The sequence below is a fragment of the Phascolarctos cinereus genome, unplaced genomic scaffold (assembly GCF_003287225.1).
Source record: "Phascolarctos cinereus isolate Bilbo 61053 unplaced genomic scaffold, phaCin_HiC Scaffold_3;HRSCAF=262, whole genome shotgun sequence".
Lineage (NCBI taxonomy): Eukaryota > Metazoa > Chordata > Mammalia > Diprotodontia > Phascolarctidae > Phascolarctos > Phascolarctos cinereus.
The window spans coordinates 69,536,890-69,552,667 of NW_027555736.1; the positions used below are offsets into that span (position 1 = coordinate 69,536,890).

At 37.1% G+C, this 15,778-nt stretch overlaps 1 protein-coding gene across 1 annotated transcript in view; it reads left to right on the forward strand.

The window, feature by feature from the left end:
* Positions 1 to 15,778, forward strand: part of WDFY4 (WDFY family member 4) — a 395,486-nt gene that overhangs the window by 124,398 nt on the left and 255,310 nt on the right. The window contains 3 exon segments of the mRNA XM_078150902.1: positions 9,103 to 9,334; positions 10,694 to 10,833; positions 15,367 to 15,478. Coding sequence (XP_078007028.1) covers positions 9,103 to 9,334; positions 10,694 to 10,833; positions 15,367 to 15,478 — 484 coding nt within the window.

Genomic DNA, 15,778 nt, shown 5'->3' on the forward strand with positions numbered 1-15,778 from the left:
TTATTATTGCAATTTTGCAAATGAGGAACTGAGACTGAGAAATGAAGGAATTTTTCCATAAAACTTGTGACTGAGTCAGGATTTGAATCTAAGTTCTTTCTGATAGAAGTCCAGAACTGTAAACTGTACCATTCCATAGCCACAGAGAAATTCAAATTCTGTTTCAGCAAAATATTTTACAAGTCTGTCATTATTTTTGCAAACTTAGCGAAGTGTCTGGCATATAGTAGACAATACATTTTATTGAATTTAGTTGAAACAAGACAGGATCATTTGATTACATAACTAAACTGAAAGAGATCTTAGCTTCCATCTACTTCATGACCTCCATTTTATGGAGAGACTAATACTTAGAGAGGTTAAATTATTTGCCCTAGGCCACACAGAAATGGAATTTAAACTCAAATCCTTTGACTCCAAACCCAGAAGTCTTTCTGCTGTACTATTAATGATACCTAACATTTATATAGTGCCTATTAGGTTCCAGGAACTGTTTTAAGCACTTTTCAAATACTGTCTTATTTTATCCTCACAACAACCTTTGGAAGTAGGTGCTATTGTTATCCCAATTTTACGAATGATGAAACTGGCCAGAGATTAAGTGACTTGCCCAGGGGTCACATAGCTGGTGAGTGTCTGAGGCTAGATTTAAACTCAGGTCTTGCTGACTCCAGGCCCAGCACTCTATCCACCATACCACCTGTTGTCTCTAATACTGCAATAAGAATAATCTGGATGATGTTACAGGTAAGTAGGCTTATAATGGATGGAACAATAGAACCCAATGAATGGTATTGAACAGAACCTCTAGCAAGAGGTTGTAGGGCTTGTATGAGTACGTGCAAAATATTCCCTTAAAATATTCTGATGATGCAAAGTAAAGAGGGATAGCTGCTATGGTAAATGGCAGAATCAAGATTCAGAATTACTTCAACAGGTTGGAATCAGGTTCTGAAACCATTATGCCCTGGCATTCCTACAACTTCAAAAAAATCTGTGATTTTCTTGGGGTGGGTACTACTTTCACTGATGCAAATACAACCACTTTGGCCTTCAGTTGATTGTTTCATTAGTTTCTGTGATTAAAAAAAAAAAAAGAAATCTATTACCTAATCTCCTGGTTAGCTCTTCATAGTTAGGCTGGTCCTCAGGCAGCAATGTTGACTAATGAAAATAAATTTGACTTACAAGGCCCCAGCCCTGCTGGACACAAATATAGCAAGGATAACACACCCAGAGACCAGGCATTAATCTCCCTCTCCCCATCATTATTTCAACTTCTTGCTGGAATGGCATCATTAGGGTTAAATTCTTAAATTTCCATGCTCTTCACTTATTTCCCTGATCCATAGCCTCACTTTGTTGGTCCTATAGATAAAAGGGCAGTTTCGCATTGACATTATGCTGGCCTTTTGTCTCAAACAATATTTGAGCCCTAAGGGTCTTTGGGCTGTCAAGTGGAGTGTGAATATTTCCCCTACTATGTGTTGCCCACTGTGGGCTTTGAGGCAGCGCACTGACTCCACTCCTAGCACCTCTTCTGTTCTTCTTGTGAGAAGCAATATTTTTTTTAAAGAAATGACTCTATGAGGGAGTCCTGCTTCTAGGAGCCAAGAGGGCAGAGTGACAAGGTAGTTACTCTAACTCTCCCCTATCAACCTCTGAAAACCCAGAAAATATCACACCAGAAAAGAACCCTGGAACAGCTGAACTGGAAGAAAGATGGGGAGCAGCAATGCAGCAGCCCAGCAAAAGGTTCTCCCAGTGCCTCAACAAAAATAGGGGAAGCAGCACTGAAGAGGACCCCAGGCGGATAAGCACCCTGCCACATTCATCTGGAAGGAGCTGAAGAAAGCAACCTAAAGTCTTCATAAAGCCCCAGCCTTGCTGATTCCAGCACAACACCAGGTAAGCTGTCAGAACCCCAGGAAGAGATCCTGAAGCCCGGGTAGAGCAGGCACACCAACACCTGGACCTCCAGGCGCCTCAGTGAGGGTGGGGGCAAAGGTGGAGGCTGCTCAGAAAACCACCAGGTACCTTGGCACTCTACCACACAGGAATCTCCCAGTGCATTAGCAGAAACAAGGGAGGCAGCACTGCAAGGGGCCCCAGGCAGATAAACACCCTGCAGCACCCATCTAAAAGGAGCTGAAGAAAGCTAAAGGAAAGGAAAAGCAGGCAACCTAGAATTGCCTGAAAGTTCCAGCCTTGCTGATTCCAGCCCAACACGAGGTAAGCTGCCAGAAACCTACAGCCTCCAATTGCCAACATAAGAGGCCCCAGCACACAAAGCCAGTGACCAAGACCTAGGCTCCCAACACAAGAAGCTTGGGTCAGTGCCCTCTGTTCCCCAGGGAGAGCTCAATCTCTTTAAAGGCCAGGGAATAAAGAAACACCATGAGTAAAAAGAAACGTACCATAGATTCATATTATGAGAAGAGTGAAGATCAAGACAGAAATTCTGAAGAGGACAACATTGTCAACAAACCCACATCTGCAACAACAAAAGGGAATATGAACTGGTCTGAAGCCCAAAAAGCCTTCTTAGAAGAGCTCAAGAAGGATTTTAATAGTCAAATGAGAGAGGTAGAAGAGTCCTTCAAAAATACAATTGGCCAATTGGAAAAAAAATACACTGAAGAAAACAAGTCCCTAAAAAACACAATTGGCCAATTGAAGAAGGAAGTACAAAAACTAACAGAAGAAAACAATCTGTTAAAAACTAGAATTGGACAAATGGAAACTAATGTCTCTAGGAGAGAGCAAGAATCAGTCAAACAAAAAAAATGAAAAAATAGATGAAAATGTAAAATACCTCATCAGTAAAACAACACCTGGAAAATCGATCAGGAGAGACAATTTAAAAATTATTGGACTACCTGAAAATCATGATGAAAAAAAGAGCCTGGACAGTATCTTTCAGGAAATCATAAAGGAAAACTGCCCGAAGTCCTAGAACCAGAAGGGAAAATAACCATAGAAAGAATCCACGATCACCACCTGAAAGAGATCCCAAATTGACAACCAAGGAATATAATAGCAAAATTCCAAAATTACCAGATGAAAGAGAAGGTGCTGCAAGCAGCCAGAAAGAAACAATTTAAATATCATGGAACCACAGTCAGGATTACACAGGACCTTGCAGCTTCTACATTAAAAGACCGCAGGGCATGGAACATGATATTCTAAGGCAAAGGAGCTTGGAATGCAGCCAAGGATCAATTACCCAGCAAAAATGAGCATCATTTTTCAAGGGAGGAGATGGATATTCAATGAAATAGGAGACTTCCAAACTTTCCTGATAAAAAGACCAGAGCTCAACAAAAAATTTGATCTTCAAGTACAGGACTCAAGAAGGACCTAAAAAGGTAAATGGGATAGAAAGATACAATATGTTGTTAATAAGGGGGGGCTGTTTAAACCCTACAAGGGAATATGACACTTGCAACCTTGAGAACTGTATTGTTATTACACCATGTTAAAGGAGTATACATAAAGAGGGTGGATATTAGTTGACTTTGATGTAATGATAAAAAAAATCTAATCAAGTGGGTTAAATGGATCCAAATAAGTGGATCAATCTGATCTTAGAAAATGTACTGAGAAAGGAGGAGGCAGACAAGGGTAAATTACATTACAGGAAAAGACACAAAATCCTATTACAGCAGAGGGAAAGAAGGGAGGGGGTGAGCATTGTTTGAACCTTACTCTCATCAGATTTGGCTCAAGAAGGGCATAACATAATCAGTTAGGTATAGAAATCTAACTTGCCCTATAGGCAGTAGGAGGGAAAAGGGGAAAGAAAAGGGAGGGGAGAAAGGGGGGAAAAGAAGGGAGGGAAGAAGCAGTAAGAGTAAAGGGGAAGAAAAGGGAAAGGGATAATAAAAGGGAGGAGGGACTGAAGGAGGCGTGGTCAAAAGCAAAACACTAGTGAAGGGGGAAAGGAAAAAGGAGAAAGAAAAGCATAAAGGGGGGAAAAGGATGGAGAAAAAGACACAGATAGTAATCATAACTGTGAATGTGAATGGGATGAACTCTCCCATAAAACGGAAATGGATTGCAGAATGGATTAAAAACCATAATCCTACAATATGTTGTTTACAGGAAACACATTTGAAAAAGAGTGACACATACAGGGTAAAGGTAAAAGGCTGGAGCAGAATATATTATGCTTCAGCTGAAGTAAAAAAAGCAGGGGTAGCAATCCTGATCTCAGACAAAGCAAAAGCAAAAATAGATCTAATCAAAAGAGATAAGGAAGGAAACTACATCCTGCTAAAAGGCACCATAGACAATGAAGTAATATCATTACTAAACATATATGCACCAAATGGTATAGCATCCAAATTCTTAGAGGAGAAGTTCAGGGAGTTACAGGAAGAAATAGACAGCAAAACTATACTAGTGGGGACCTGAACCTCCCCTCTCTGCACTAGATAAATCTAACCACAAAATAAACAAGAAAGAAGTTAAGGAGGTGAATAGAACATTAGAAAAGTTAGGTATGATAGACCTCTGGAGAAAACTGAATGGGGATAGAAAGGAATATACTTTTTTCTCGCAGTACATGGCACATACACAAAAATTGACCATGTACTAGGGCATAAAAACCTCACAATCCAATGCAGAAAGGCAGAAAGATTAAATGCATCCTTTTCAGATCATGATGCAATAAAAATTATATGTAATAAAGGGCCATGGAAAGATAGACTGAAAGATAATTGGAAACTAAATAATCTAATCCTAAAAAATAATTGGATCAAACAACAAATCATAGAAACAATCAATAATTTCATTCAGGAGAATGACAACAATAAGACAACATACCAAAACTTATGGGATGCAGCAAAGCAGTTCTTAGGGGAAGTTTTATATCTCTAAATGCTTACATAAATAAAATAGAAAAAGAGGAGATTAATGAATTGGGCATACAACTAAAAAAATAGAAAAACAAATTAAAAATCCTCAACTAAATGCCAAATTAGAAATATTGAAAACCAAAGGAAAAATTAATAAAATTGAAATTAAGAAAACTATTGAACTAATAAATAAAAAAGCTGGTTTTATGAAAAAAACAGTAAAATAGATAAACCTTTGGGTAATTTAATTAAAAAAAAAAGAAGAAAACCAAATTACTAGTATCAAGAATGAAAAGGGTGAAGCTACCACCAAGGAAGAGGAAATTAAAACAATAATTAGGAATTATTTTGCCCAACTATATGCCAACAAATTTGACAATCTTAGTGAAATGGATACATATTTACAAAAATATAAATTGCCCAGATTAACGAAGAGGAAGTAAAATACTTAAATAACCCCATCTCAGAAAAAGAAATTGAACAAGCCATTGATGAACTCCCTAGGAAAAAATCTCCAGGGCCAGATGGATTTACATGTGAATTCTATCAAACATTTAAAGAACAATTAATTCCAATACTATATAGACTATTTGGGAAAATAGGTGAAGAAGGAGTCTTACCAAATTCTTTTTATGATACAAATATGGTGTTGATACCTAAACCAGGAAGAGTCAAAATAGAGAAAGAAAATTATAGACCAATTTCTCTAATGAATATAGATGCAAAAATTTTAAACAAAATACTAGCAAATAGATTGCAGCAACTTATCACAAGAATAATACACTATGACCAGGTAGGATTTATACCAGGAATGCAGGGTTGGTTCAATATTAGGAAAACTATCAGCATCATTGAGCATATCAACACAGAAACCAACAGAAACCACATGATCATCTCAATAGATGCAGAAAAAGCTTTTGATAAAATACAACACCCATTCCTATTAAAAACACTAGAAAGCATAGGTATAAATGGAGTCTTCCTTAAAATAATAAATAGCATATCTAAAACCTTCAGCAAGCATTATATGTAATGGGGACAGGCTAGAAGCATTTCCAATAAGATCGGGGGTGAAACAAGGATGTCCATTATCACCACTGTTATTCAATATTGTACTGGAAACGTTAGCTTTAGCAATAAGAGAAGAAAAAGAAATTGAAGGCATTAGAATAGGCAAAGAAGAAACAAAGCTATCACTCTTTGCAGATGACATGATGATATACTTAGAGAATCCTAGAGAATCAAGTAAAAAACTACTTGAAATAATAAACAACTTTAGCAAAGTTGCAGGCTATAAAATAAACCCACATAAATCATCAGCATTTCTATATATTACCAACAAAGCCCAACAGCAAGAGATAGAAAGAGAAATCCCATTTAAACTTACTGTAGACATTATAAAATATTTAGGAGTCTACCTCCCGAAACAAACCCAGGAACTCTATGAACACAATTACAAAACACTTTTCACACAAATAAAATCAGATCTAAATAATTGGAAAAACATCAGTTGCTCATGGGTAGGCCGAGCTAATATAATAAAAATGACAATCCTACCTAAGCTAATTTACTTATTCAGTGCCATACCAATCAAACTACCAAAAAATTATTTTATAGAGTTAGAAAAAATAATAACAAGATTCATTTGGAAAAACAAAAGGTCCAGAATATCAAAGGAACTAATGAAAAGAAATGCAGGGGAAGGTGGCCTAGCAATTCCAGATCTTAAATTGTATTATAAAGCAGCAATCATCAAAACTGCTTGGTACTGGCTAAGAAATAGGGAAGTGGAATAGGTTAAATATGCAAGACACAGTACTCAATGACTATAGTAATCTATTATTTGATAAACCCAAAGACCCCAGCTTCTGGGATAAGAACCCACTCTTTGAAAAAAACTGCTGGGAAAACTGGAAAAGAATATGGCAGAAACTAGGCATAGACCCAAATCTCACACCATATACCAAAATAAAGTCAAAATGGGTTCATGACTTAGATATAAAGGCTGATACTGTAAGTAAACTGGGAGAACAAGGAATAGTTTACTTATCAGATCTATGGAGAACAGAAGAATTCATGACCAAACAGGAGACAGAGAACATTTGCTTTTCGCAAAATGGATAATTTTGATTACACTAAATTGAAAAGTTTTTGCACAAACAAAGCCAATGCAACTAAGATTAGAAGGAAGGTAGAAAATTGGGAAAGAATTTTTACAACCCGATAAAGGCCTCATTTCTCAAATATATAGATAATTAAGACAACTTTGTAAGAATACAAGCCATTCCCCAATTGATAAATGGTTAAAGGATATGAACAGACAGTTCTCAGATGAAGAAATTAAAGCCATCTATAGTCATATGAAAAAATGCTCTAAATCGTTATTGATTAGAGAAATGCAAATCAAAACAACTCTGAAGTACCACATCACACCCATGAGATTGGCCAACATGACAAAACAGGAAAGTTGTTAACTGAACCCTTCTCAGCATTACTAGGATCTAAGACATCTCCAGAGGCCTTGTGATGGAAAATGCTGTCCACATCCAAAGAAAGAACTATGGAGGTTGAATCGCTATCACTTATTTTTACCTTCTGTTGAGTTTTGTTTCCTCTTTCTGATGGTTCCTCCTATTGGTTTTAATTTTTACTTACAACTTCACTAATGTGAAAATATATTTAATAGGAATGTAAATGTAAAGCGTATACAGATTGTTCACCGTCTTGGGGAGGGTGGGGGGGAAGAAGGGGAGAAAAATTTTCAACTCAAAAGAATATGGAAGTGATTGTTGATAAATCAAAATAAATTAATAAAAAAAAAAGAAATGACTCTATGGGCAGATGATTTCCATCTGAACTCCCCTGCACAACAAGCTATTCAAAGTCTTTCCACCTTTGTAGGGCCTGCTAGATTCTAACTCCACTGAAAGAGCCTTCTTGAAGAGGCTCACCTCCACACTTTGAGGAATAAGTTTGAGGTCTTAGTGTAAGGAAATGGAATTGTACAGGGATGACTGTTTAGGCTGGCATTTAGGATTTCAGAAAAATAAATTGCCAAAGAATAGGATTTGGAATGGGAGGAAGTAGATTGCCAACAGGTAAGAGGTGGAGGGAAAACCATAAGGGGAAGGAGTTCTACTCACTTAGCCCTAAGTTATCACAGGATGATAGTATTAGAACTGGAAGATATTTCAAAGATTGTCTAGTCCTACACCAATCCCCACCGCCATCTAATTTATAAATGAGGAATTTGCTTCCTCAAAGAAGTAACTTGCCTAAGGTCACAGTGGATTGTTACAAATGTTTACACAGCCAGGAAACAAACTCGGGTTCTCTTTTTCTAGCACATCGCTTCTCAGAAAGCAAGCTTTGTAGCACGGAACAATGTTCATGACTGTTTTACAACAGTGCAATGGTCAGCATTCACATTGATGATGCTTAGTCATGGAAAATGAGGGAGTCATGTGCCTTGAACTGTAAGAAGGTGGGGAAATGCATGATCCATCTTGAGCAAGATCTCTGTAAAAACGGTCCAAAGTTAAATAAAAAGTTGTGCGCTTGAAAAGGTAGGCCCTAAGCTACCTGAAAAATTCGTTTATTCAGAAATGACTCTTTCTTGGTAACTGTGGTATTATCCAGAGAGAGAAAAGACAGGTAAGAAAAGAGAATAAGAAAAGAGAAAAGAAACCTGAAAGTGGAAGATCCGTGAAAGTTCCTTATAGCTCTATGGACATGGCCATTATGAGAATTTATTTTACTTGACGACACATATTAGTTATGACAGCTTCGTTGCTGTTTTTTTTTTTTTTTACCCTTAGTGAGTGGGGAGCTGGGAAACAGAAAAAAAATAAATGCTTGTAATTTAAAAATAAAATAAAGCATTTTAAATAAAATCCTATTTGTTGTTTAAAGAGTAATGACTAGAAAGGAAAAGAACAATGTTGTCTAGAGTACTAGGAAGACTATTTGGGGGAGATGTGACTTAAGTTATACCCTAAAGGATGGGTCTCACTTGGTGCATTATAAGTATTTAATAAATAGTTTTTCATTTCTTCATTCATTCTTTCTTTCACTTATTCATAGCTGAGGAAGTGTTTAGGAGGTGAGTATTCCAGACTCTCCAAAGTATTCTCAAGTAATATTATATGTTTGGAAATTTGAATGTTTCACCCAGGGAAGTTGAGTGCCAGTGGGAGAAATTTCCCCAAACAGTCCAGTGACATATAATCCTCTTTTCTTACAGATGCTGTACATCCAAACCTTACCAGGCTCTTTCCTTTCAATGGATCCTTCATCCTTTATTGATGTCTATGGATATATAGGTACTCCTCAAGTCTGGAAACAGAAGTCATCTTTAATATGGCGGCTCGGCCCTACCTATTTGCTTGAGGAAGCAATTTCAAAGGAAACTCTGGAAGTTATTAACAAACTTGGCCCAAGATACTGTGGCAACTTCCAAGCTGTGAAAATCCAGGGTATGCTACATTTTTATCTATGGGGCATTTGCTGCCTCCTATTATTTTTTTTTTTGATTGACATACAGTTATTTATGTTGTATTTATGAAGAATGAACTTAGTGTGGGTGAGTCATTAAGGAAGACCTTTGTAATTGAGACATTACATATTTACAACACAACACAAAAAGGAACAGAAAAGGAAATGGTAACATCCCGTGGATTTCAAATATATAGCATCATGTAATGGAGCAGTAGAATACGTTGGCAGAAGGAGAATGGACAAGCAAGAGAGCGATAAATAAGTTACATTCCTTTTAATGAAGAAGCTTTTTAACTAAAGTATGCTGTTATCTTCAATTATTAAACAGGCAGACAAAACATCCACATTCTCGTTATTGATTGCTGGCTGTTCAAGTAAGGAGAGCATCTCTCTATGCGCTAGAAAGTCATGGAGGTCAAATCCCTCCTGGGAAGATGCAGAAATAAATCTACCTACTAAAGCCCCACTACCTAGCAAAGGGTGGCTTTTTCCTTCATTTCCAACAATGTACAAAGATTTTTCTGTAAAGATGGTCTGTTGATTTATCTGACCTTGACATATAGATCTTGTATCACTGGGTCTATCTTAGTTTCTCTTGTTATACCCAATGATATTAGCATTTAGAGGAATACAGCTTAAAAATCCAGACTGGTATGCCATGGCAATAATTTTGGGAAAAAACTTCTCATTCTCATGCTATGCTTCCAAAGTAACATGAGCAAATTTCAGTCTCAAAATTTCTTCAAAAAATTTCCTATTTCAGTATTGGTAGACAAACAATTGCTTTTAAGAGAAGCTGCTGCAGTGTCTATAAATCTCATTGCCTTGAGTTTATGATACTGAGGTTACTCAACTTGCTCATTATTTTGCACTTTGCTTTTTGTGAGGGTAGCTCCATTTCCTAGAGATTTGAATGCTTGAGCTTAGCAGCAGATGGGAACAAAATGACCTATTTGCCATTGGTTTATGGATTTAGTGTACGTCAATAGACATTTTACCTCCTCTATGACTTAATTTCCTATCTGTAAAAAGAAACTAATAGAGAAAGTATGAGGTGTGGAAACCACACTGCAACTGAAGTTTGAAGATCTGGAATCAAATCATCAGCTCTGATACTACCTGTGTGAACTTAGACAAGACACCTGAACTCTTTATTCCCCAGTGTTTTCATCTGTAAAATGAAGATATTGGACTAGATAACCTCCAGGGCCCTTTCTTTCTCAAAATCTATGATTTTGTGAAATAATTAACCTCATAAAATGAGGAAAACAATCATTAATCAGTCTACAAGTGTGCCCAAAGCAAGAGATGATTCCAAGTGTTTCATTGTAGGTGAGGAGTTGGCTGCGAAGCCATGACCCTTGTTGCAGAGGAACGAGTTTCCTTTGGGCTGAATGTGGCTAGTTCATCCCTCACAAATGTGGCAGAGATCAAAAATGTTTATAATGAAGTCGATGGCCGCCTGATCGCCAAAGAGGTAATCTTTTAAATCTTCATTATTGTCTTTTTGTCTAATTTTTAGAATGGGCATCATCATTTTATTTTCTTCTTGAGTTTTCATTTTTATAGTATTGAGATTAATATACGTTTACATATGTGCACCCAGACACACAAACATCAGGGATTGGATGAGGAAAAATGATTAATAACCAATTATTTATTAAGTGCTGATTATCTGCCAGATGCTATGCAAAGTGCTGGAGATTCAAAGACAGCAATGAAATTGTGCCTACCCAATAATTACATCCTATTTGGAGAAATAAGGTGTTCACATGTAGGTGGATACAAAATATGCTAAAGACAAAATTATTCTGGGGTTGGGTGGGGAGGTGGGGAGAGGAGCTTGAGGATCCAGGAAAGGCCTTTTGTGGGAGAGGGTGTTTGAGCTGAGTTTTGAAGATGTTTAGGCATTCTAAAACTGTATAAATTAGAAGGGATTATGCCTCTAGACATGGAGGATGGTTGTACGAGGGAATGTAATGTGCGAGAACAGCATGTAGGCCCCTTTAGGTGGACCATAGAGAGTGTGAAAAGCAGTAACATATGTCTGTAAAGTGAAGGTGGAGCTAGAATGTAAACTGATTTAAATTACAAACAGTGGAATTTATGCTTGATCTTAAAAGGAACAGGGGAGCCACTGTAACTTCTGCCCTAGGTGAATGAGCAGACCTGTGATTTAGGGCTATGAATTTGGCAGCTACATGGAACATGGATCGGAGAGGTGAACAACTAGATGAAGGAAGACCACTTAGGAGCTGTTTCAGTAGTTTTGGCAGGTGATAGAGGTTTAATCTATGCTTGACAGATGTAAGAAAGTCAGGAAAAAGATGGGTTTGGGGAGAAAGGTGAGACCTGTTTTGGACATTTTGCATTTGAGATGACTTTGGGACATCTTTTTCAAAAGGTCTAATAGACTGTTCCTGGTGCAGGACAGGAGACCAGGAAAGAGATTGGGACAATTAAGAAAGCAATGATAACTTTGGAGAGAATAGTTTCAACTGAGTGATGAGGTCAGAAGTTAGGTTGCAAGGGATTATGAAGTAAGAAAAAATGGAGAAAAGTGTAGACATATGGAATGCTGTGACAGATAATTTTTTTCAAGTACTTAGACTCTATATATAATTGTGATAAATATTGAAGGAGAGATTTTTTTCCTAATTAGACTTAGGTCTGATAAAAATTAGTTTTAAAAGATTTTTAGGGGGCAGCTAGGTGGCGCAGTGGATAGAGCACTGGCCCCCAAATCAGGAGGACCTGAGTTCAAATTCGACCTCAGACCAAACACTTGACACTTACTGGCTGCATGGCCTTGGGCAAGTCACTTAACTTCAATTGCCTAAAAAAAAAAAATTTTTTCCAAGTGATTTCAATTTATTGGTATTTTTTCTTATTTTCATTTTCATTTCCAAAGATGAGTTTCAGTGTTTACATAATCCTATACCAACTCAAATTTACTCATAGCCTTCATGAGTAGAAAATGACTATCGAATGGTTATATTTCCATGTCATTTTGCCTCATCACTGGTCTTTAAAAATCACCTTCATTTAACTACACCTTAATTTCCAAAGTTATGGAAATAAAAATTCAAAGGAAAAACAATCCAAATGACAAATCATTATCGCTGTCATTCCCAAATAATGCCTTGAAGAAAGATTATTCTAAGTCTAGTCCATTTCTGTTCTAATCTCACTGAATTTGGGTTAGAGGTAGTTTAGCTAAGAGTTCCAGTGTTGGATCAATTCTGGGGAGTACACATGCTAGCCCAACATCAACCTTAGTCCTAAGAACCTTCGAGAAAATCGATGTTATGGACTTCCAGAAGAGATTTTTTTCATTGTATTTAGCTTCTTCAGTCTATGTAAACAGAAGAGCCAGTAAGAACTATTCTGTGTCTTTTTCCTCTGATGAATTCCAGTATAACTAGTAGCAAAAAGTACAATTAATCCATTTTTAATTTTCTACCCTATATTCATGATAGAACAGTCCAATCTTTGGCAAATAGTAGAATGAGGCAGGTAGGTGGCACAGTACATAGAGTGACAGACCTGGAGTCAGGAAGAGCTTCTGTCTCTACAGTGTTTCCATCCCTATCTGCTTATAAACACACACAGATCTCCACTGTCACTTAAAAAGTCAGTTCTTAAATCAGCAAGCACTTACTAAGCATTCTACTATGTGCCAGGAATTGTGCTAGACACTGGGGATATAAATACAAAAGTGAGACAATCCCTACCCTCAAGTAACTTACATTCTAATGAGAGGGATTCAGGATGCTAACAGATGCTAAAAACCAGTCACCACAGAACTAAATACTCCATAATTAAATACTAGAAGAATCAAGTTCAACAAAGGGAGAAAAAAAGAGCATTTCAAATCTACATCTCTAATGGAAAGTAGTCATAATAAGTTCCTTCCTCTATGACCTTATTGATTCCATATTGGGGCATGGGTGATGAGTGAGACCTAGTGGAATGAGCACCTACTTGGCATCAGAAGGTTGGAGGTTGAGTCCCATCTCTAGTAGCTGTGTGACCATAAACAAGTACCAAGACTTATCTGAACGTCTCCTTTTCTGTTGAAAGGAGATAATTTGGGTACTACCCAAATTACAGAGTTTGAAATTTAAATGGGATAATATATGTGGAAGTACATTGTAAACAAAGCTTGCCTATTAGAATTTTCACTTTGAGGTTTTAGGTGGTTTCAAAAACCAGTGGTAAATGCATTTGTGTTTATCCATTCATATTACTCTACTTAGTCCCTCTTGTGATGGGAGAATGTGACATAGCTCACACATCACAGATTTTATTTCATTTGAGCCTCACAACAACCTTGTGAAGTAAATGAACAATTATCCCCATTTTATAGATGGGGAAATTGAAATTGGGGGTGGGATGGGGCGGGTTAAGTGATTCTCTGAGAGTAACACAGCAGTGTTTTGGGTAAGATTTAAACTCAGGTTCTCCCGACCCCAAATCCAGCTCCATCTCTACTATGTCATACTACCTTCTGTGGTCCTTTGCTCAAGCACCACTTCCAACAGGAGACCCTCCTGTTCCTCTCACTTCCTGTTCCTCCCAGAAAACAGTTGTTGTTCAGTCATTTCAGTCACATCTGAGTCTTCATGATGCCATTTGGGGTTTTCTTGGCAAGGATACTAGAGTGGTTTGCCATTTCCTACTCCAGCTCATTTTACAGAAGAGGAAACTGAGACAAACAGGGTTAAGTGCCTTGCCCAGGGTCACACAGCTAGTAAGTGTCTGATTTTGAGTTTGAACTCAGGTCTTCCTGACTCCAGGAGCAGCACTCTATCCACTGCACTACTAGCTGCCCTCTAGAAAATTACCTTGTATTTATTTTGCATGTATTGCAGGCATTTACAATACAAAAATTTTGTCTCCTCTCTCAAAAAAAATGTAAGTTCCTTGAGGACAGAGACTGTTGCTTAAAATATTATATATGTGTATGTGTGTGTATGCATGTGTGTATGTATGTATAGGTATGTATACACACATATATAAATACACATGCCCATGTATATCTATGTATACATATATATACACCATGTACAATACTTGGCATATAGCACACAGATGTACAATGTTTGACAAATGGCCCACATATATACTATGTACAGTACCTGACAAATAGATGGCTAGGTTGATAGTAGAGTCAAGAAGAAACGAGTTCAAATCTGGTCTTAGAGGAATATTAGCTGTGTGACACTAGGCAAGTAACACTAAATGACTGCTTCAGTTTCCTCATCTATAAAAAGAAGGTAATAACAGTACCTACCTCCCAGGGTCACTGTGGAGAAAAAGAAGTGAGATATTTATAAAGTGTCTTATAATTAAAAAAAAATTATAAATCACTATGTAAATCACTATTATCATCATTGTTAATTTATTGATAGCTATAAGTAACTGTCCTGTTTGGGGATTGAACTTATGCATTTGTCCTGCTTGGTAACATGTTAGACATATGCCACCTGTATCCAGTATGTGAAAGATGCATAAATGTCTTCAGATTTAGAACATGGTAATGCCCCTTCTTTTGCCTCCTATGATATTTGCCTCCTATTATATAACTTGTAATGAAATGCTCTTGTAACATTGGGTGGAACAGATCAAGCAGATTGGATAACTTTAGAATGTCCTTGATGCCTGACCCACTCCAACCCAAGAGTTGACAGACCTTGTAATAGCAGTCATGTCTCATATTTCAGAGCCTAGTTCAGTTTCACGAAATAAGATCTGAATAGTTTGAATGAGTAAGACATTGAATGCACTTAATTATCATTCTAGTAATTAAGCCAGATGTGCATATATATCCTTGGGCTTGAGTTTAGATTTCAGCACTAAATGCAAAACTTCAGTTTATTTTTCATTTAGTTGAATTTTCCACTTAGGTGAAAAATTAAAAAAAAAAACAACTTATTTCACCTGAGTTATCCTCTTTCCTTTCAAAAAATGTCATGTGATTATTTAGGATTATTTGTCGTTTCCTTAGATGAACATTTCCTCCCGGGACAATTCTATGCCAGTTTTCTTGGTAAGAAATTCTGCTGGACACCTTTCAGGCTCTCTTCGTACCATTGGAGCAGTTGCTGTGGGTCAGTTGGGTATGTATAACAGGTGAATTGGAATCAAGTCCTGGGAATGAGGACTTCTGGGGGTTCCAACTAAAAAGGCCTATCAGGTGAGTGAAACACTGAGGTTGTTCATGGAAGCTAATCAGAATTTCCTATTATTTTATTATCTGGTCATCTGAAAAATGATCAGTAGACTCCATCCTAAACATTTGAAACTTGAAAATATTTTTAAACGTGACTCCACATTTTCCTCTATAAAATAGTGCTCTATTAACAGGGAGCATAAATTTTCACTAATATTAGCATAAAACTATATTTAGATAGTTAGTT